This window comes from Procambarus clarkii, chromosome 93 (assembly GCF_040958095.1).
Source record: "Procambarus clarkii isolate CNS0578487 chromosome 93, FALCON_Pclarkii_2.0, whole genome shotgun sequence".
In the NCBI taxonomy this organism is placed as follows: Eukaryota; Metazoa; Arthropoda; class Malacostraca; order Decapoda; family Cambaridae; genus Procambarus; species Procambarus clarkii.
The window spans coordinates 13,002,859-13,024,171 of NC_091242.1; the positions used below are offsets into that span (position 1 = coordinate 13,002,859).

Sequence of the window (21,313 nt, forward strand, 5' to 3'; positions counted from 1 at the left end):
AGCTGATACTGAAGATCTGTGGAGGTGCGAATGCACCCTGCATGACGGGAGATGTCTCCCTTGTGAATGTGTTAAGATGAAGATTAAGCCACCCAAGAGGTGGCACGGGCATGAATAGCTCGTAAGTGGTGGCCATTTTAAGCCATTACCAGTATCAAGAGATGATACTGAAGATCTGTGGAGGTGCGAATGCACCCTGCATGACGAGAGATGTCTCCCTTGTGAATGTGTTAAGATGAAGATGAAGCCACCCAAAAGGTGGCACGGGCATGAATAGCTCGTAAGTGGTGGCCCTTTTGAGCCATCACCAGTATCAATAGATGATACTGGAGATCTGTGGAGGTGCGACTGCACCCTGCGTGACGGGAGATGTTCTACCTATTGTCCAATCGTATTTATACCACTGGCCCGCTCGACCGCTGGAAGGTCAGGTACATACAGTTAAGTTAGGAGAAAGGCTAAAATAAGGAGTAAAGGTAATTTGTATGGGTCAATAAAGTAAACATGAAAAGGTAAGTATGGTGAATTGTCTAATGAGCCGGTCGGCCGAGCGGACAGCACGCTGGACTTGTGATCCTGTGGTCCTGGGTTCGATCCCAGGAGCCGGCGTGAAACAATGGGCAGAGTTTCTTTCACCCTATGCCCCTGTTACATAGCAGTAAAATAGGCACCTGGGTGTTAGTCAGCTGTCACGGGCTGCTTCCTGGGGGTAGAGACATGGTCGAGGACCGGGCCGCGGGGACACTAAAGCCCCGAAATCATCTCAAGATAACCTCAAGAAGGAAGGTGACCATAGTGCGCATGGTGTTTTAGGCACTGACGTCATCGTTGGCATCTTTGTGTTCAGGAGTTGGAACTTGCTTATGAAGTTGCTTTGTTGATGGTGATTGCAAACGCCAATCGAATTAGAAATTACAATCTCTTAAATTGCTCAATGGGGATGAAATCGTGAAGTCTGAATGTGAAATAAGTCTGAAAATCATGATTAGTAAGGTTCTTAAGCCATAAAGGCAATGCAAAAACGTTCACAATAAGGCAAATAGGATACTGGAATTTTCTAAAGTAGTGTCAGCAATATAACAACTACTGTTATCCCTCATATTTACGCTGGTCCTGCTAAACCATTATTTATAGTATACAACTAGCAGTACCCGCCACGCATTGCTGTGGCTCAGTCTGGTTAAATGGGAAAGAAAGAAAAGAGAAAGCGCAAATTTCTAATGTGTTGTATTTCACAATGCTTGTGGGTATACATTGTGGTTTTGTTGTTTCATTGTCTGTGGAGATATAGAGATTGTCTGGTTTGCCGACTCTATAACACGCAACATATAATTGTCCATGTGAGAAGTAATCCGTGTCTAGATATAAACTGCACGATTCTAAAGATTGGTCCTGAGCTTTGTTGATGGTGATTGCAAACGCCAATCGAATTAGAAATTACAATCTCTTAAATTGAAATGGCATATCTGTTGGAATCATAGGAATGCGAGGAATGAGGACATCTTCACCTTTGAAACGTCCTGTCAAGATTGTTGCTTCTACGACGTCGCTGATTATTTTTTTACTGCACGGTGCATGGCGTTGCAAAGTTTTGGCTGGTTGATATTTTTCAACATGATAATTGGCAAGCTGATTTTCAATTGCCGTACGTGTGATGGTCCGGCAATTGGTACGATCAACCCTGGCAGATCCAGTGAATTAAAAAATTCTGTTGGATAATTAACCGCTTCCACAACAGTGTCGACGGACTTGTATGCCTCGCTTTGAATGTTAGACTGAATAATATTGTTAAGGTCGAAGACGTTTTGTTCTTGGCCACTAGAATAGCTCGTTCACTCAGCCAATCGTGATTCTTATAATTGGTTTGAATATTGGGAAATACTTTTTCAACCAATTCTTCTTTTGACGTTTCTAAATTGCAGAAGTTATGAGACAATGAAATTCGTCCTGAGGTCAGAAAACCGGCACGTTTACATTCCCAATTTCCAGAAATTGATGTGAGAATATTTCAGCTGATGGATCGTTTTGTAGTAGCAACATAACTACACGCATATTTGTAGTTAATATAAATGTCTTTACGTGGCGCCACAAAGTAGAATATTTCAGGCAAGCATTTATTTCGTCCGCTGATGTCGATCGAGGAATTACAGGTAATAATTGCCTGAAATCTACTGCAAGCAATATTAATGCATTCCCAAATGGTCTTATGTTTCTACGCAAATCTTGCAATGATCGATCAAGAGCCTCGAGAGATTTATTGTGGGGCATTGTGCATTCATCCCAAACAATAAGTTTGCATTTCGGCAATACTTTTCCCATGCCGGAGGCTTTGGAAATGTTGCACGTGGGAGTTTCAATGAATTGCATGTTCAATGGCGATTTCAAAGCCGAAGTAGCAGTTCTTCCACCTGGTAGCAATGTCGCAGGAATTGAGGATGATGCAAGAGCTAAGGTTATGCCATTTTGGGATCGAAATGCTGCCAGAATTAATCTAATTAGGAAGATTTTACCAGTTCCTCCTGGCGCATCTAAGATTTCTCCAAGCCCGCTATTGACAGTTTGAATTATTTAATTGTTAATGCCTTTTCACACAAGAGTAAGCCTAGGAATATTTGACTAAACATACGACAACAGATCACCCATGTTGTAATTTTGTTTACAACGCAATTTTACACGAACGAAGCAGCAGCAGATCGATTCGGTGATGGCATTTCCAATTGATTGAGAAATTTGTTCGCGATTTCTAAGCACAAGTCTTCAATCATTATCAACGCTTCGTTGTAGACTTTTGCTGTAAAATACATGTTCATATTTGAATTTTCCTTGCGTAGTCGACGGATAATATCTTCAGCCATGTGCAATTTATATATCTCCCATAACTCTGTTACAGATAACAGAGAGCCGGTGGCCTATATGATTGCAAACAATGCACGAATTTGATTTGAATGTGACGTGTTGGACGCATCATTAATGCATACATTCCAGTGTCGGTCGTTCTCCAATAAATTCTGAGCTTTACATGCACTACAGAAAGTGGCATGTGTTACTTCTTTGACAAATCTCAATTGCTGGAAAGACGTTGGACCAGCACATTTACCAACAGAATGCGAAGAAAGAAGCATTCATCCTGATTAGGATGCACGGTGTACAGTCTGCATATCGTAATCTATTTGAATATGAAAGTTAGCCATCGAATCGCTCTCCTCGTTTGCGTTGTTCAAATAATTTTCTACTGGCATTCCACGTGTAGTACGTAGGCACTTCCGAATATAGCATTGTTTTCGCAAACACGTCATTTTGACATAATGTGAAGAAAGCAGTTAACGTTGTAGCCGGTTGATTCACAGCTGTTTGTTGCACATTTGCAGCTCTGAAATAAACGTGTTGTTCATTTTCGTGTTTTCAAAAAAAAAAAAAAATACTAACGAAATATTTCAATTCAAACGCAGATCAATCGACACAGCTCAATTTTACCACCAATTGCACTGAAAAATAATAAGAACAGATATAAAAACGAAATGAAAAACAATGAAAAAAGAAACAATACCCACATAAATGAACGGTATGGTAAACAACACAGCACAATTTCAAAGCAATATCACACAAAATAATTAAATCAAAATGAAAATAAATAAAAATCTATGAAAATTCAATTTATCAATGCAATTGGGAACACTGAAATGGAATTGTAACATATTTTGTATAGCTTGTGTTGTCTTATGTGCAACAGATGGCGCTGTTAAAAAAAAAAAAATTTCCTGTCTCAGGTGTGGCATCTAAATAGTAGGTATATAAAAACATGTACATATTCGAATGGAACGTTGTGTTAAAATTTCAAAGTATTCGTTAAAGAACTTTCGGAGATTAAAGCGTGTATTGCTCCTACGTCCTACACATGGCACTTTTAAAAAAAAAAAGCATGTTTTTTCCTGTCACAGGGGAAGCATGTATATAGTAGGTATATAAAAACACTCGCCTATGCCACTGCAATGTTGTATCAAAGTTTCAAAGCAATCGGTAAAGAGGTTTCGAAGATTTCCCTCACATGAAAAACCTATGAAAACACAGTTTAAAAAAAAAATGTTTTTTTCCCATCACAGACTTGATATCGATATAGTATGTATATAAAAACCCGCTCGGATGCAAATGCAATGTTGTATGAAAATTTTAAAGCAATCGGCGAAGAACTTTCGGAGATTAGCGATTTTGAACAAACGAACATTTCCATTTTTATTTATATAGATTATAATTTTGTTTACAATGCTGTAGACTGGTCATAAGTTCACATAAAAGAGTGAATAGATAACAAAGTTAATCCCGGAACCTAGAAAGCTTCCCTATGAAAAGGGATTAAGAGAGCTCAACATATATTCCATTTTAAGGGGAAGACTCAGGGTGACATTGGTGAAAGAGTGTATCAAAGAGGATAATAATAATTAGGGTTGTAAATATGTCATCACAAAATAGGAAACGACTCACTGGACATGAATTGAATTAGTATAAAGTGATGAATGACCTGAATAAATCCTGGCTTGGAGATAAAGTTGATCGATGGAAAAACTCATCAGGTAAATTAGTTCATGTGGGATAGCTTGCCTACTTCAATCATAGGCTGCAAATAGACTTTTCCTCTAATGGCTCTATCAATTAGCATACTGCAGTTTCCCTCCCTACTTATTAAGTTCTTATGGTGTAAAGTTATCAAAGAAGGATAGTCACAACAACCACAGAGACTAACCTTGACAATATATTGGAGTTATCACCTGAAGAGTCGTCACCACCACTATCATCCACCACCACTGCCAAAACGGGTGTCGAGAGTGACTGATCCACATCTTACTGACGTCAGTAGTACAGCTGAAATAATACCATATAAGTTACCACGCTGTATGTTGAACTCTTACTTATCGGGTGAAGACATACTTAATGATGTCTTGCATGGGGCGAAGAGTGGGGAAGAGGGAAAGGGAGGAAGGATACCCGAATTCCGCCGGGTACACATTATATATATATATATATATATATATATATATATATATATATATATATATATATATATATATATATATATATATATATATATATATATATATATATATGTCGTACCTAGTAGCCAGAACGTCGTACTCGGCCTACTATGCAAGGCCCGATTTGCCTAATAAGCGAAGTTTTCCTGAATTAATATATTTTCGCTAATTTTTTCTTATGAAATGATAAAGCTACCCATTTCATCGACCAGTCCGCCCACTAGCGAGCCAGTCGACCAGTCCGCCCACTAGCGAGCCAGTCCCCCCACCGGCCCATTAGCTAGCCAGTCCTCTTGCCGGCCCACTAACCACCCAGTCCTCCTGCCCACTCTCTAGCTAGCCAGGCCACCTGCCTACCCACTAGCAAGCCAGTTCACCTGCCCGGCCTCTTGCCAGCCAGTCCTCCTGCCCGCCCTCTAGCCAGCCAGTCCACTTCTGCCCGCCCACTAGTTAGCTAGTCCTCCTGACAGCCCACTAGCCAGCTAGTCCATCTGTACGCCCACTAGCTAGCCAGTCCACCGCCCAAACACTCTGTCCAACTAACCGTAATCCAGTACACCTGTCCGTCCACTTGCCAGCCAGTCCAACTAACCGCCCACTAACCAGCAAGTTCTCCTTATCTCCAACAAACCTTCTAGTCCATCTGCCCTTCCACTAGCCAGACAGTCCACCCTCCCAATCACTAACTAGGCAGTCCACCTCCCCGCCCATTTACAAGCTAGTCCACCTGCACGATCACTAGCCAGCAATCCATCTGCCCGCCTACTAGCTAGCCAGTCCCCCTGCAAGCCTACTAGCCAGCCAGTCCACCTGCCCGCCCAATAGCCAGCCTGTCCACCAGCCCGCACACTATCTGACCGCACACTAACCGGCCAGTCTACCTGCCCGCCCACTAGCAAGCCAGTCCACTTGCTTGCCCACAAGCATGCCAGTTCACCTGCCTGCCCACTCGCCAGCAAATCCACCTGCTGCCCTCTAATCAGCCAGTCCACCTATCCGCCCACTAGCTACCCAGTCCACCTGCCCACTTACTAGCCAGACAGTCCACTGCGCACCCACTAGCCAGTCAGTTCAACTCCCCGCCCACTAGCTAGCCAGTCTATCATCCCTCCCTATAGCCATTCAGTCCACATACCAGACCACTTGCCAGCCAGCCCACCTGCTGCTCTCTATCCAGCCAGACCACTTGCCCGTCCACTAGCCAGCCAGTCCTCCTGCCCGCCCACTAACCAGCCAGACCACCTGCTCGAAAACTAGCCATCCAGACCACCTGCCCGGCCACTAGCCAGTCAGTCCTCCGGCCTGCCTTCCCTCTTGCCAGATAGTCAACCTGCTGCCCACTAGCCAGCCAGTCCTACTACCCGCTCACTAGACAGCCAGTCCTCCTGCCTGTACTCTAGCCAGGCAGTCCACATGCTCGCCCACTAGCAAGCAAGTCCACCTGCCCGCCCATTATTAAGACATTACACCTGCCCGCCCACAAGCTAACCAGTCATCCTACCCTCCCTCTAGACAGATAGTCTAGACTCACAAGCCAGATAGTCCACCTGCCCGACCACTTCCCAGCAAGTCCACATACCCACCCACTGGCCAGCCAGTCCACCTGCCCGCCCATTAGCCAGCCAGTCCTCCTGCTCGTCCACTAGCCAACCAGGCAATCTGCCCGGCCACCAGCCTGCAAGTGCACCTGCCCGCCCACTAGGCAAACGGTACACCTGCCCGCCCACTAGCCATTCAGGCCTCCTGCCCTTTTACTAGCCCGCCAGAGTACCTGCCCGTCCATTAGACAGCCAGTCCTTCTGCCTGTCCACTAGCAAGTCAGTCTACCTGGCCGCCTACTTGTCAGCCAGTCCACCTACCCGTCAACTATCCAGCTTGTCTTCCAGACCATACTCGAGCCATCCACTCTACCTGTCAAGTCACTAGTCATTCAGTCCATTGGCTACTAGCCAGCCAATCCCCCTGCCCACGCACTAAACATTCAGCCCACCTGCCCGCCCACTAGCCAGCCATTCCGCCTGCCCCCCCCCCCCACTAGCAGGCCAGTCCACCTTCCAGCCTACTAAATAGCCAATCCACCTGCCTGCCCACTAGCCAGCCAGTTCTCCTACCCGCCAGGTCAGCCACCTACCAGGTCAGCTAGCCATCCTTTCTTCTTGCCCGTACACTAGCCATTCAATCCACCTGCCAGCCCACTATCCAGCCAATCCATCTACCCTCCAACTAACCATCCAGTTCACTTGCCCGCCCAATAGCTAAAGGAATCCCCCTGCCCGTGCACTTGGCAACCAGTTTACCTGCCCGCCCACTAGCCAGCCAGTCCTCCTGCCTTATCACAAGCCATCCAGTCCTCCTGCCTGCCCACTAGCCAGTCAGCTCACCTGCCAGCGCACTAGCCAGGGAATCCCCCTACCCACGCAGTTGACAGCCAGTCGACCTGCCCGCCCACTAGCCAGCCAGTGCTCCAGCCCTATCATTAGTCAACCAGTCCTCATGCCCTCCCACTAGCCAGCCAGTCTACCTGCCAGCCACTAGCTACCCATTCCACCACCCTGTCCAATAGTAAACCAGTCCACCTACCCGCCGACTAGCTAGCCAGTCCTGCTGCCAGCACACTAGGCATCCTGTACTACTGCCCGCCCACTAGACAGACAGTTCACCTGCCCGCCCACTAGCCAGCCAGTCCACCTTCCCGTCAACTAGTCAGCCTGTCTTCCAGCCAGTACACGAGTAATCCAGTCCACTTGCCCGACCACTAGCCATTCAGTCCGCCGGCCCGGCCACTAGCCATGCAATCCACCTGCCAGCCTACTAGCCAGCCAGTTCTCTTGCCCACCCACTATCCAGCCAGACCACCTCTTGAGCCACTAGCCACCCAGACCACCTTCCCGGCCACTAGCCACCCAGACCACCTTCCCGGCCACTAGCCAGTCAGTCCTCCTGCCTTCTCTCTTGCCAGATAGTCAACCTGCTGCCCACTAGCCAACCAGTCCTACTACCCGCTCACTAGCCAGCCAGTCCTCCTGCCTGTACTCTAGCCAGGCAGTTCACATACTCGCCCACTAGCAAGCAAGTCCACCTGCCCGCCCATTATTTAGACATTACACCTGCCCGCCCATTATTTAGACATTACACCTGCCCGCCCACAAGCCAACCAGTCCTCCTGCCGTCCCTCTAGACAATCAGTCCGCCTGCTTCCAACTAACCAGCCAGTTCTCTTGCCCACCTACTAGCCAGCCAGTCCTCTTGCCCACCTACTAGCCAATCAGTCTTCCTGCCCGCCCTCTAGCCAGCCAGACTACCTTCCCAGAACTAATCAGTCAACCACCTGTCACCATACTAGCTACTTAGTCCACCTGTCCGCCCACTAGCCAGCCGGTTCACCTTCTGCCTTCTTCCCTCTTGCCAGATAGTCAACCTGCTGCCCACTAGCAAGCAAGTCCACCTGCCCGCCCATTATTAGACATTCCACCTGCCCGCCCATAAGCCAACCAGTCCTCCTACCCTCCCTCTAGACAGATAGTCTAGACCCACAAGCCAGATAGTCCGCCTGCCCCACTAGCCATTCCGGCCTACTGCCCTCTCACTAGCCAGCCAGTGTACCTGCCCGCCCACTAGACAGCCAGCCCTTCTGCCCACCCACTAGACAGTCAGCCCTTCTGCACGCCCACTAGCAAATCAATCCACCTGCCCGCCTACTTGTCAGCCAGTCCACCTACCCGTCATCTATCCAGCTTGTCTTCCAGACCAAACTCGAGCCATCCAGTCCACCTGCCCGGCCACTAGGCATTCTGTCCACCTACCTGGCCTCTAGCCAGCCTATCCCCCTGCCCGCGCAATAAACATTCAGTCCACCGGACCGCCCATTAGCCAGCCAGCCCTTATGTCCTCCCACTAGCCACCTAGTCCACCTGGCCGCCCACAAGCATGACACTCCACCTGCCCGCCCACTAGACAGCCATTCCGCCTGCCCGCCCACAAGCAGGCCAAATTTTCTTCTTGCCCCTACATTAGCCAGCCAGTCCACCTGCCCGGCCACTAGTCATTCAGTCCACCTGCCAGCCCACTATCCAGCTAATCCACCTGTCCTCCCACTAACCAGCCAGTTCACCTGCCCGCCCACTAGCCAGGGAATTTCCCCTGCCGCGCACTTGACAGCCAGTTTACCTGCCCGCCCACTAGCCAGCTAGTCCTCCTGCCTTTATCACTAGCTAGTCAGTTCACCTGCCCCACCCCCCCCACTAGCAAGGGAATCCCCCTACCCACACAGTAAACAGCCAGTCGACCAACCCACCCACTAGCCGGTCAGTCCTCCAGCCATATCACTAGCCAACCAGTCCTCCTGCCCTCCAACTAGCCAGCCAGTCCACCTGCCAGCCCACTAGCCAGCCAGTCCACCTACCCGCCAATTAAATAGCCAGTCCACCTGCCCGCTCACTACCCAGCCAATCATCCTGCCCGCCCACATGCCAGCGAGTCCTCTTGCCTGCCGACTAGCCTGCCAGTCCACCCTGCCCGCCAACTACTTATCCAGTCCCCCTGCCAGCACACTAGACATCCAGTTCTACTGCCCGCCCACTAGACAGATAGTTCACCTGCCCGCCCACTAGCCAGTCAGTCCATCTGCCCGCCTACTTGCCAGCCAGTCCAACTTCCCGTCAACTAGCCAGCCTGTCTTCCAGCCAGTACACGAGTAATCTAGTCCACTTGCCCGGCCACTAGCCATGCAATCCACCTGTCAGCCCACTAGCCAGCCAGTCCTCTTCCCCTACCCCTAGCCAACCAGTCCTCCTACCCTCCCACCAGCCAGCTAGTCCAGCTGCCCTCCCTTAAGCAAGACAGTCCACCTGCCTGCCCACTATCAGGCCAGTCCACCTAACCGCCTACTAGATTGCCAGCCCACCTGTACTCCCAATAGCCAGCCAGTTCTAGTACCCGCCTACTTGACATCCAGTGTTTCTGCCCGCCCACGAGCCAGCCATTCTTCCTGCCCCTCTTACTAGCCAGACAGTCCTCTTGCCCGCCCTGTAGCTAGCCAGTCCTCCTGCCTCCCCTCCTGCCAGCACACTAGGCATCCAGTCTTACTGCCTGCCCACTAGACACAGTCCCCCCTACCCGCCCACTAGCCAGATAGTGCACTTGCCCGCCTACTTGCCAGCCAGTCCACCTTCCCTTCAACTAGCCAGTCTGTCTTCCAGCAAGCACAATAGTAATCCAGTCCACCTGCCCGACTAGTAGCCATTCAGTCCTCCAGCCCGGCCACTAGCCATGCAATCCACCTGCCAACCCACTAGCCAGCCAGTCGTCCTGGCCGCCCACTTGCCTGCCAATCCCCCTGCCTGTGCACTAGACAGCCACACAACCAGTCCTCCCACTAGCCAGCCAGTCCTCTTCCCCTACCTCTAACCAACTAGTCCTCCTGCCCTCCCACTAGTCAGAAAGTCCACCTGCACTATTTCAAGCCAGACAGTCCACCTGCCTCTCACTAGAAAGTCATTCCACCTGCCCGCCCATTATCAGGTCAGTCCTCCTGCCCGCCCACTAGCCAAGCAGTCCATCTGGCCGGCCACTAGCCTGCAAGTTCAACTGCCTGCCAACTCGCCAGCCAGTCCACTTGCCCGCCGAGCAGTCAGCCAGTCTACCTGCACTCTTACTAGCAAGCCAGTCCACCGCCCGCCCACTATCCAGCCAGTGCACCTGCCCTCCCACTAGCCAATCAGACAACCTGCTCACCTACTAGCCTGCCAGTCCAGCTTCCTACCCACTAGCCAGCAAGTTCACCTGCACGGCCGCAAGTCAACCAGTCCAACGGCCTTCCCAATAGCCAGCCATTCCATTTGCCTACCCACTAACCAGCCGGTCCACCTCTCCGCCCAGTTGACAGCCAGTCCACCTTCCCGGCCACTCTCCAGCCAGTCCACCGGCTTGTTCACTAGCTATCCAGTCCACTTGCCTGTTCACTAGCCAGCCAGTATACCTGCCCTCCACCACAAGCCAGTCAGTTCTCCTGCCCTACCACTAACCAACAGTCCACCTGGCCGCCTACTAGCCGGCTAGTCCATCTTCCCACCAGCTAGCCAGTCAGTACACCAGCCCACCCACAAGCCAGATAGTCCACCTGCCAGACCACTACGCATCAAGTCCACATACCCACCCACCAGCCAGCCAGTCGACCTGCCCGCCCATTAGCCAGCCAGTCCTTCTGCCCGCCCACTAGCCAAGCAGTCCATCTGCCCGGCCACTAGCCTGCAAGTTCAACTGCCCGCCCAATCGCCAGCCAGTCCACTTGCCCGCCCATTAGCCAGTCAATCCTCCTGGCCGCTCACTAGGCAGCCAGTACACCTGCCTGCCCATTCGCCAGCTAGTCCATCTGCCCTCCCAAAAGCCAGCCATTCCTCCCGCCCACCCACTAACCAGCCAGTCCACCCTCCCGCCCACTAGCCAGCCAGATCTGCCCCCTCCCCCCAGCAAACCAGCCAGTTCTCCTGCCCGCTCACTTGCCAGCCAGCCCACGTGCCCTTCAACTACCCAGGAGTCCACCTTCCCACCCACTATCCAGCAAGTCCACTTGCCAGCCCACTAGCCAACCAGTCCTCCTGCCCGCCCACTAGCCAGTCTTTCCTCCTGCCAGGCCACTAGCCAGCCAGCCCTTCTGCACGCCCACTAGTTAACCAGTCCACCTGCCCTTCAACTACCCAGCCAGTCTACCTGCCCACCCACGATCCAGCCAGGCCACATGCCCGCCCACTAGCTAGCCACCTACCCGCCCACTAGCTAGCCACCTGCCCGCCCACTAACAAGCCAATCCTCCTGCCAGGCCACTAGCCAGCCAGTCCATCTGCCCGCTCACTACCCATCCAGTCCTCCTGCCCTTCAACTACCCAGCCACTCCACCTACCCACCCACTAACCAGCCAGTCCACTTGCCCACCCACTAGCCAGCCATGCTACATGCCCGCCCACTAGCCAGCCATGCCACATGCCCTTCAACTATCCATGCAGTCTACCTGCCCACCTACTAACCAGCCAGTCCACCGGCCCGCCCACTAGGTGTTTCATTAGCTGTGACAAAGAGAATACTTAAACAAATATCAACTGAAAATCTCATCGACCTAAAACATTCCCAAAGACCTGAAAGTTGGAGCATTAAATACTATGATAAATATCGTGTGGAGGCCTTCACATATTGGACTAACAGAGCAAGAACACGGTAATGTGATGTTATAGTGGCCAGAATATGCCTGGGATATAGACGTATCTGGCAGCTTTCTCAAAACCCAAATATCGGGAACACAATATGTCAACTTTGTGAAAGAGAAAACTTGCACTCTCCTGAACATTATATTGTAGAATGTCTCATATTGAATGACTTTCGCCCTCCTGGGCTGAGGTATGCTGAACTCTGTAACTACTATATGAGTACTGGAACACTTGATGATATATTGGACTTATACCCATGATTGATCATGTAATGTATCAATTATACAATGTATGAAGTGACCATACGAGTAATAAATACTCATACTCCGCCCAAGTAAAACAGAAACAAGCAACACTTAGTGGGCCAGCCAGAGGCTTAGGGCCCGCGCAGGAATATCCCTTCAAAAAAAAATACGATATATGTATGGGATGTATCTATGTATGTATATATGTATATAAATGTATATGTGTGCATAAATGTATATGTGTGCATACATATATGTATGTATGTGTAAAAAGTATATGTGGAAGCTGATCAGAATTACATTTAACCTTTGTAAATGCACATTAATGACACTATGTGAAAGACACATCGACCACTTTTTGTAGGGCAGACGTAACTCTGTATCTATGCATTTATATCTGTAGGTTAGATTAGCATTTTAAAAGCACCGAATCACCTTCCGCGGTTGATTGTTCAATAAATCCCTGAGTCATATGTGTAACAGATCTCTCACCCTGTCCATGGAAGATAGAAGAAAATGCCTATATGCAGGTTAGCATTGTAAATGTGTTGCCACATCTGTGGTAGAAAATAATAATACAAAAATGTCCACCTACCCGCTCACTAGCCAGCCAGTCTATCTTCCCGCCCACTAGCCAGCCAGTTCACCTGCCCGGCCGCTAGCCAACCAGTCCACCTGCCCTCCCACTAGCCACCCAGTCCAATTGCCAGCCCAAAAAACAGACAGTCCACCTGCCCGCCCACTAGCCAGCCAGTCAATTTGCCAGCCCATTCGCCAGCCAGTCCTCCTACCCGCACACTTACCAGTCATTCCACCTTCCAACCCGTTCTCGCAAATTTAATAAGTCAATATTGACTTATTAAATATGTGCATAGGTGACATACTTAACATAATAGATACCCTTAAAAAGATTCATAGAAAACACCGACCTTACCTAACCTTGTTAGTATCTTAAGATAAGCATCTTATTGCTTCGTAATTACAATTATTACCTAACCTATAATAGGTATAGGTTAAGTAATAATTGTAATTACGAAGCAATAAGATGCTTATCTTAAGATACTAACAAAGTTAGGTAAGGTCGGTGTTTTCTATGAATCTTTTTAAGGGTATCTATTATGTTTAGTATATCACCTATGCACGTAGTTAATAAGTCAATATTGACTTTACGAATTTGCGAGAACGGGTTGCACCTTCCCCTAACCTTGCCAGCCAGTTCTGCGGCCCGCCCACTATGCAACCTTTCCACCAGCCCGCCATCTAGCCAACCAGTTCCCCTGCCCGGCCAGTAGCCAACCAGTTCACCTGCCCGCCCACTATCCAGCCAGTCCATCTGCCTTTTCACTAGCCAGCCAGTCCATCTGCCTTTTCACTAGCCAGCCAGTCCACCTGCCCGCCCACTATCCAGCCAGTCCATCTGCCTTTTCACTAGTCAGCCAGTCCACGTGCCCGCCCAATAGCTAGCCAGTCCATCTGCCTTTTCACTAGCCAACCAGTCCACCTGCCCACCCACTAGACGGCTAGTCCACCTGCCCGCCCATTAGCCAGCAAGTCCACCGGCCCACCCACTATATAGTCAGTCCACCTGTCCGTCCACTAGACAGCCAGTCCGCCTGCCCGCTCTCTAGCCAACCAGTCCACCTGCCATTCCACTAGCCAGCCAGTCCATCTGCCCTCCCACTAAAAAGCCAGTCCTCCTGCCCGCCACTATTTAGCTAGTCCACCTGCCTGGTCACTGTCCAGCTAATCCACTTGACCTTCCACTAGCCAGCAAGTCCACCTGCCCGTGCACTAGCCAGACAGTCCACCTCCCCGCGCATTAGCCAGCTAGTCCACCTGCCCACCCACTAACAAGCCAGTCTACCTCCCCGCTTATTAGCCAGCTAATCCACCTGCTCGCGCACTAACAAGCCAATCCACCTGCCCGCTCACTAGCCAGGCAGTCCACCTTCCCGCCCACCAGCAAGCCCGTCCACCTAGGCCCAGTAATTACTGGGCCAGTCCAAGCCCAGTAATTGAAATCTTCACTGAAATAGCAAAATCCATTCTTCCTTCTCTGCAGTGCTCTAGACATTTACCTTTTCTGGCTGGAATCCAGCGACTTAATGAAGTCATTATCGCACTCTGCGTCCAGATAGAACTAATTTCAGTTCATTCCTGTTAGCAACTGCATTCATAAAGTGAGACTGACGGTTGCGTTCAAGATTCGCTGGTCTTCAGGAGAGGTTTTTCTTCGCTCACCAAACCGACGTTTGTCGTTCAAGTTCCCGGAGTCTTCCCACCGCCTGCACCACAGTCTAACAGTTGGCTTTGTTATTCCAAGTTCCTAACGATGACGGTGATGGACATGTCTCTCTTATAGCAACTATTGCCCCTTGTTGAAATAGCCTGAAACTATTATTATTAATAGTTGAAACTCCCTGGAGTTTATCCGGGTTAAAGAGTCTGCACTCTGGAGTTGACTTGTGGATTGGTCTGGGGAGAGTGAAGGGGCTCACGTTCTATAACTCAAACGACGACACTTTCTGCTATAGTTTGATAGTTAAACAAACATTGTAGAAAACTGGCTTGTTTTATGACGCAGTAGTTTGTCGAATAACGTATATTATCACGTCGTTCATGTTGAGTATAAGATATATATCAAATGACAGAATTACTCGTCTACCATATTTGTAACGTAAGTCTGTCTCTTTCTGTCTTTCTCTCTCTAGCGACAGCCTCGCTTCCGGCAGGTCGGCGCTCAATTCCCAACAATCTCAGTGGCTGGACACCATTCCGTCCCCCTGTCCCATCTTAAATTCTTATCCTGATCCTTTCCCAGTGCTATATTGTCGTAATAGCTTGACACTTTCATCTGATAGTTACCTTCCTTTCTGTGTATTACTCTCTATCTCTGTCTTTCCGTCTCTCTCTCTCTTGGTATCATGCTCTCTATCTCTCAGTATCTCGCTCTCTGTCTCTCTCTCGTAATATACATACTATTACGTACTGAATATTGGGGTGTAATCAGGTCATGATTCCATTATTCGTAAAAAGTATATAAAGTATTTTCGCAAATGTAAATGTCTGCCAACCACTTTTAACTTAAAAAAAGCGATGTTTGTGTGTGTTGATGTTGACTGACGTGCGAGGACCATGGAGGGAGCGTTGTGCATGTGTGTGTGACGTCACGTCGTTTGCTTCAACAGCCAAATGATAATTCTTAAAATTATCATACGTTATATAGTTTTTATAAAAGGTCAATAAACTCTTTAGCACAAAAGTAGAGCCACCTCACTTTTGATATCAGTGTGAATTATATAAACCGGTGTGTGGTGTTTTGACCAATGATATTCGTCGTTTCAAACCGCCTATTCATTCCTAATCTAACCCAATACTTCGACAAGAACAAACGCTTTGTTGCCAATTTGCACTTTCCATGAAACTGGGGGTTAAGGAATACTTTTCTTTGACTGTACCAACCATTGACTGTAGAAAATCCATTAATCATTAGGACTAATGTTGAACCAATTTGCTCGACCCGAGATGTGGTTCAATGATCCCCAGTGGCTAGTCAGTGACCAGTGGCCTGAACAAAAGACACAAGTCATAATGACTAATGTCACAGCTTCCAGTGAGGTCCCAGAATCACCCTTGTCCCCAGCGATTAATTGTATTTAGTATTCAACTTTAACTAAGTTTACTTGGAGTCACTCAGAATATGATTTTGTTTTTAAAGAAAACAGTGATAAAACACATATTTTCATGTGTTCCTATTTATTTGGATGAATAAGCTCAAATGCAAATTTATCGGGACGATTAATGAAAATCTTCCCCTAAAGACCATACAAGACTTGGGTCTCTGGATTGACCTTGATAGCAACATACTGCATTTCGGTGAAAGGCTAAAGCACGCACATATTGACACTGTTAAAACCATAATTAAATCATGTGTTTCTGCAGGAGGTATGCTCGAGTGATTCCTTACACAGATCCTCTTCCAATCCCGCACGAACGAGTAGTACACCTTTGCCATTTTGAGATCACAGGTGTGGACTTCACAGGTGACATTACCTTGTCCTGCACCAAGGATAAAATCTTTATTAAGTGTACATCTATCTGTTTACATGTGCAACTACTCTAGGAGTCCACCTTGAAGTGACTCCTGATAAGAGTTCAGAATCTTTTATCCAGGTCTTCTAGAGGTTTGCTGCACTCTGATCCTGCAGTTAGTTGATGATTTCGAACATTGGGGCCAACTTGGTGGCTGGTGAAGCAAACCAGAGGCACCACTACACTCAAAACAATAGATACGTTAGGTGCATGTTGAGTCCATAGTGGAGCAAAGCTCAAAGAGATCTCCAAAACCTGCGTCGCCAATACGGGACATCAGCCCAGTTCACATTGCCGCACAAATAACATAATTACATAAGAACATAAGAATGAAGATAAATGCAGAAGGTCTATTGGCCCATATGAGGCAGCACCTATTTATATCCACCCAATCTCATTCATATATATATATATATATATATATATATATATATATATATATATATATATATATATATATATATATATATATGTTTCATTGAATATGACCGCATATTCTGTATTTATTATTTTCTGGTTTAGGGCTTCTATCCCTCTAACTATTTTCTTAGCATCAGGGCTTAATTGAAATTAAGCTTTCAATTAGGCCCTGATGCTAAGAAAATAGTTAGAGGGATAGAAGCCCTAAACCAGAAAATAATAAATACAGAATATGCGGTCATATTCAATGAAACATGTTTGAAAGAAAACCTGCTGCCAGTATACACCAATATATATATATATATATATATATATATATATATATATATATATATATATATATATATATATATATATATATATATATATATATATATGTTTAACCTACCCTTGAAACGATCAATGAATTCTACCTCTATTATGTTATTCGGTAATTGGTTCCACAAATCAACAACCCAATCACCAAACCAGTATTTACCCAGGTCTATCCTAAGTCTAAACTTATATAATTTATACTCATTGTTTCGTGTTCTGTCTATACAAAGGTAAAAACAAAAAACTAAAACTTCACATTGTCCCAAATTCAGAGGAAAAGTAATAATTTTTTCGGTCAGTCTTAAACAGAGGGCTCCGACCCGTGTTTCTCGCCCCAGAATTTATGTGGGAAATATTTACTACACAAACTTTAATCATAAAATATTAAAAAAAACGGAATACAATTAGGACACTAAAGCTGTTTCTTATCACGTCCTATAAACTACGTTACAATTGAACATTTACTTGTACTCAAAGAATAACTTGAATTAAGACTTAGTTCTAATTTACAAATAAGTAAAGTCTTAAACTCTTGATGATTAAACAGCATAATAAATTTTCATTGTGTCAGGGGACAGGAAGCTAGAGTGTATTCACACATGTTTTGCCTTTTATCGAGGCCCCCCCCCTATCCCAAGGCAAAATTTCTGACCCAGCCCAAGATATAACCTCACAACAAGCTGAATAACTCATGAGTACATACTCACTGCTAGGTGAACAGAGGCATGAGGTGAAATGAAATTGTGTCCAATCATTTCTGTTCTGCTCGGGATTCGAACCCGGAATTCTCGATTTTGTGTCGAGAACGAACCCGACTGTAAATTCTGCTAAAGGGGCCATGTCACCCGAAAATCCGATGAAAAATGGAATATTTACGAAAAATTACGAAAAATACTACAACGTTCTGGCAACACTGTGGTCCAAACCGTTTAATGATATCTTGAAAAATAACGTAATTAGAGTCAAATTTCCCGCTGCAACTTTCGTGAATCTGGTCCTCGCGCCGTGAGTACGCCGCGGGGTATTGTATCTTACGTTGTAGATGTCTTATTTTTCGTAATAGCGTTGAAAATAACATGTTATGCATAAAATGAATATAAACTAACCATATGGCAACACAACATATGGTCTGACACGAGAGGTGCAGTCAGTGACTGCGTGTCTCTCATGGAGAGAGGATGTATGCTGACGCGCTCACACAATATCTCCCAGAACATGCTATTTTTGGATTTTTAGCTATTTGTACTGCAATATGACTTACCAAACGAACAAGAGAGAAGCATTGACAGCTAGATGCATGCGAGCTCTCCATACGAGCTGGCCGCAATGCGTAAATCACCACTCACGAGTGACCGCAGGTAGAGAAACTTTGAGAGCGCGCTACGCAACTCCAACTTTTAAAACTAGATAAAATTTCACAGCCTTTATTTATTATTCTATTTACATGAAACTTGCACATTATATGTAGAAAATACGCCTCTATAAAGGCATGTCATTATTCTTATCTACGTAGATTTATTGATTTTATAAATAATGATACACCTCATTTTGTTGCATACGTTTTTGGGAAACTTTTATAAAATCTGTATTATTGCACTAAATACATCTGGGATAATAATGTGACATGCAAATCTTTATTATATAGTAAGGTCATAGCTGAGTGTCTTATAAATGATTTTGGTTCACAATTGTGGGCTGTGAAATTTTTTGAACATGGTTGAAAAATTCGTCTTTTTTTTTGTTTTGTTTTTTTTCTCCGTCTCTATTTAGGCTGAGATGCTGAAACTTGGCCTATGTGCAGCACCTTTCACATGTATCAGGATAATAAATTATGAATACCCTACAACAATTTTTTAAATCCGGGTGATATGGCCCCTAAAAGAGAATATGAAAGTATTTTAAAAGCGATTCAATTATATTGGCCAATGAATACTTGTACATTACCAGTTTTGTCATAGAAAGATTTGCCTTTCTAAACTAAAGAGGCAAATTAAGTTGTCCATTAGTGTATAAAAGTTGCATTTGTCTACTTTCGTTGCATAATGCTAGTTATGTCTTAGAAAGATTACTCAAGTATAGTTTCGTTAAAAAGTAACAAGTTATGTTTAAGGGAGCTTCTCTCGGTTTTGTTGCATCATAAAGACCCTTGTCGTTGTTTCATAAAAAACATTGCTGAAGCCTAAATAACAGCGTTGTTGAAACATAAAGAACATTCTTGTTTCATAAGGAACAGTGATGTTATTCCACAAAGAACAGTGTCTTGTTTTATAAAGAAAAGTGTTGTTGTACCATCAAGAGCTGTATTGCTGTACCAAGAAGAATAGTGTTGTTGCACCATAATGACCAGTGTTGTTGTAACATAAAAAACAGTGTTGTTGTTTTATAAAGAACAATGTTGTTGTAACATAAAAGAACAGTGTTTTTGTAACTTAAAGAACAGTGAAAAAATCCGTAGGAGCCGTGATGAGGGTTCGAACCAATGCACTGGGTGTTCCCACGCACACGCGCTAGCGACTATAGCAAGACAAGGTATAAGGATTGTAACCTGGAGGTCTACTGAACACGCAAGGAGTTTCTGAGGCTTCCACTGAAGCCAGACCAGGATTTTCACACAATACCTCCCATGCACGCTGGCTCTGTCATTAAGGAATGTTCTACCTCTGACGCTCCTCTTTCAATACCTCAGAGAGTAATCACACTAACGTGACTGCATCAGTGAGAAAATCAGAGGTAGAACATTCCAGGATGACAGCAACCCGTCCTCTTAAAAATAACATCGCTTTTCGCTCGTATGCGCGCTAGGGCCAAAAGTGGACGTAATTTGAAACGAAATCGACTCACAAAAATCACGTACTGTCCCGTTTTCTGTTTGAGTCGTCCGGCCTACTCGGAAAGGTTAGGAGAGGAAACTTTCAATTAACATTTTTCATAAAAATTTGAAATTTTATAAGAATTTCCTGCCCACCTAACCTACGAGAGGACCCTTAACTTACTGTTGTTGAAAAAAAAATCCCATATATATTATCATTGTTTTTCATTTTCAAATTACGTCCACTTTCGGCCATACGAGCAAACGGCCTAAAGCGACGTTATTGTTAAGAGGACAGGTTGCTGTAGCCAGAGTACATGGGGGGGGGGATTGAGTGAAAATCCTGGTCCGGCTTCAGTGTAAGCCTCAGGAAATCCTTATGTGTTCAGTAGAACTCCAGGTTGAAATCCTAACACCATGTCGTGGTCTAGTCACAAGCGCGACTAGACCACGAACACCAACCGCGGTCGTATATGTGGGAACACCTACCGCATTGGTTCGAACCCTCATAATGGCTCCTACGGATTTTCTCATTGATGCAGTCACGTTACTGTGATTATTCTGTGTGTATAAAGAACAGTGTTGTTGTAACATAAAGAACAGTGTTGTTGTAACATAAAGAACAGTGTTGTTGTAACATAAAGAACAGTGTTGTTGTAACATAAAGAACAGTGTTGTTGTAACATAAAGAACAGTGTTGTTGTAACATAAAGAACAGTGTTGTTGTAACATAAAGAACAGTGTTGTTGTAACATAAAGAACAGTGTTGTTGTAACATAAAGAACAGTGTTGTTGTAACATAAAGAACAGTGTTGTTGTAACATAAAGAACAGTGTTGTTGTAACATAAAGAACAGTGTTGTTGTAACATAAAGAACAGTGTTGTTGTAACAAAATGAATAGTGCATGTTCATGAGGGCCAGTTGTCCTCTGGCACCCTATACCCTTGACCACATAGAGGTGCAGTTGTCCTCTGGCACCCTAAACCCTTGACCCCACAGACGTGCAGTTGTCCTCTGGCACCCTAAACCCTTGACCCCACAGACGTGCAGTTGTCCTCTGGCACCCTAAACCCTTGACCCCACAGACGTGCAGTTGTCCTCTGGCACCCTAAACCCTTGACCCCACAGACGTGCAGTTGTCCTCTGGCACCCTAAACTCTTGACCACATAGAGGTGCAGTTGTCCTCTGGCGCCCTAAACCCTTG

General features: G+C 46.2%; 1 protein-coding gene across 2 annotated transcripts in view; it reads right to left on the minus strand.

Moving 5' to 3' along the window:
• The window catches only part of LOC123748576 (uncharacterized), a 95,155-nt gene that overhangs the window by 69,948 nt on the left and 3,894 nt on the right, over positions 1-21,313 (minus strand). For both annotated transcript variants that reach the window (XM_045730742.2, XM_045730743.2), the window contains exon 2: positions 4,739-4,857. In XM_045730742.2, coding sequence (XP_045586698.1) covers positions 4,739-4,835 — 97 coding nt within the window. In that variant the 5' untranslated portion in view covers positions 4,836-4,857. The remainder of the gene's footprint in view (positions 1-4,738; positions 4,858-21,313) is intronic.